General features: G+C 40.0%; 1 protein-coding gene across 1 annotated transcript; it reads right to left on the bottom strand.

Annotated features, from left to right (window-relative positions):
- Positions 1-438: 438 nt before the first annotated feature.
- LOC109221597 (P-selectin glycoprotein ligand 1-like) lies at positions 439-915 on the bottom strand. The gene has a single exon (XM_019386065.1). It carries the CDS (start codon positions 913-915, stop codon positions 439-441), a length of 477 nt encoding a protein of 158 aa, XP_019241610.1.
- Between the last annotated feature and the right edge of the window lie 532 nt (positions 916-1,447).

Raw genomic sequence — 1,447 nt, 5'->3', positions numbered from 1 at the left:
TTTAATCAACAATTCACCAATTAGAGTGGTAATGGTAAATCTTAACGAGTAATAAGTTCTCCATCTTATTGTTCTAAACCTCAAATATTTTGTACCGTCATTTTAGTCATATTCCTATTCACCATCGTCAACTTTACGCAAGTCATGGTTTTTAGTAATAGGAAAACAAATAACAATATAGTCAACATTTCTCATGCACATATATATCAACTAAATTACACCATGAGGCCATATTACTAGAGTCAAATACTGGATATAAAATACTTCTTTTATCTTCTCAGAAATTGGGTAGAATCTGGGCAGAAACGGGGCAGAATTTTTCTGAAAAAAATTCGCCAGCATTTCAGCGCTTTTTGGACGTTTAGAAAGAAAAAGAAAAAGAAAAAGAAGAAGAAGAAGAAGAATAGTGACACTTGAATAAATCAAGAAAAGAATTACCTATTGCATCAACTGTCCAATGTTGCGAACACTCACGTCCAGGACGCTTTTGGATTGTGTCGGCTGTGATGCTGCCCGAACTGATGGGGCCGGCTGTGATGTGGCCTGAACCGAATGAGCCGGTTGTGCTGCAGCCCGAACTGATGGGGCCGGCTGTGATGTGGCCTGAACCGAATGAGCCGGCTGTGCTGCAGCCCGAACTGATGGGGCCGGCTGTGATGTGGCCTGAACCGAATGAGCCGGCTGTGCTGCAGCCCGAACTGACGGGGCCGGCTGTGATGTTGTCCTAACTGATGCAGTCTGATGTGCTGCGGCCTGGACTGAAGGTGTCGGTTGAGAAAATGATACCAAATGCGGCATATCATCAAGATGTGAAGGTGTTGACTCAGTTGTTGATAAGGGTTGTGCTACACCTTGTGAAGTAGATGCTAGTTGAACTGACTTTTGCAAGTTTTGGTAACGCTTGGCTCTTGGCATATCTGGAATCAATAAAATAAATTAACTATGAACATGAGGGAAGTTTAGTCTTTATACTAAATTTAAGGCATAAAGCTAACCAACTATTGGATATCTCCTGGCCAGGGTCTAAAGAGTAGTCACAAACAATCTCAATGGCAGACAATCAGCACACTGCACATGCAATTTCTTCCAACAACAGAGACAGTCAAACAACTTTTGCAAGGAGGAAAAATAATTAAGTAGAACCCCACAAGCCACAGATTTCATAATTGAGAGACATGTTTGAAAAAAGAGCTTAAATGCACTGTCTAGTTGAACATCCACAAGCATAATTAATTCACTTCACCGGCTAGTTGCTCTACAGAAGCAATGAGATTTGCAATTAAGCACTTTTGAAGTACCTAATTAACAGAATCATGTAGAATTAGTGCTACGACGAAACAATCAAATAATCTAATTACTTGCAATAGTTTCTATACTATAATGCTTTAAACTTGAAGAAACTATGATTCCTAGTCAGACATATGCTCATCTATTGCAACTTGGATAT

The sequence above is a fragment of the Nicotiana attenuata genome, unplaced genomic scaffold, assembly GCF_001879085.1.
Source record: "Nicotiana attenuata strain UT unplaced genomic scaffold, NIATTr2, whole genome shotgun sequence".
In the NCBI taxonomy this organism is placed as follows: domain Eukaryota; kingdom Viridiplantae; phylum Streptophyta; class Magnoliopsida; order Solanales; family Solanaceae; genus Nicotiana; species Nicotiana attenuata.
Note: the sequence above shows the minus strand (reverse complement) of the source record. Positions and strands in the feature narration are given on the sequence as shown.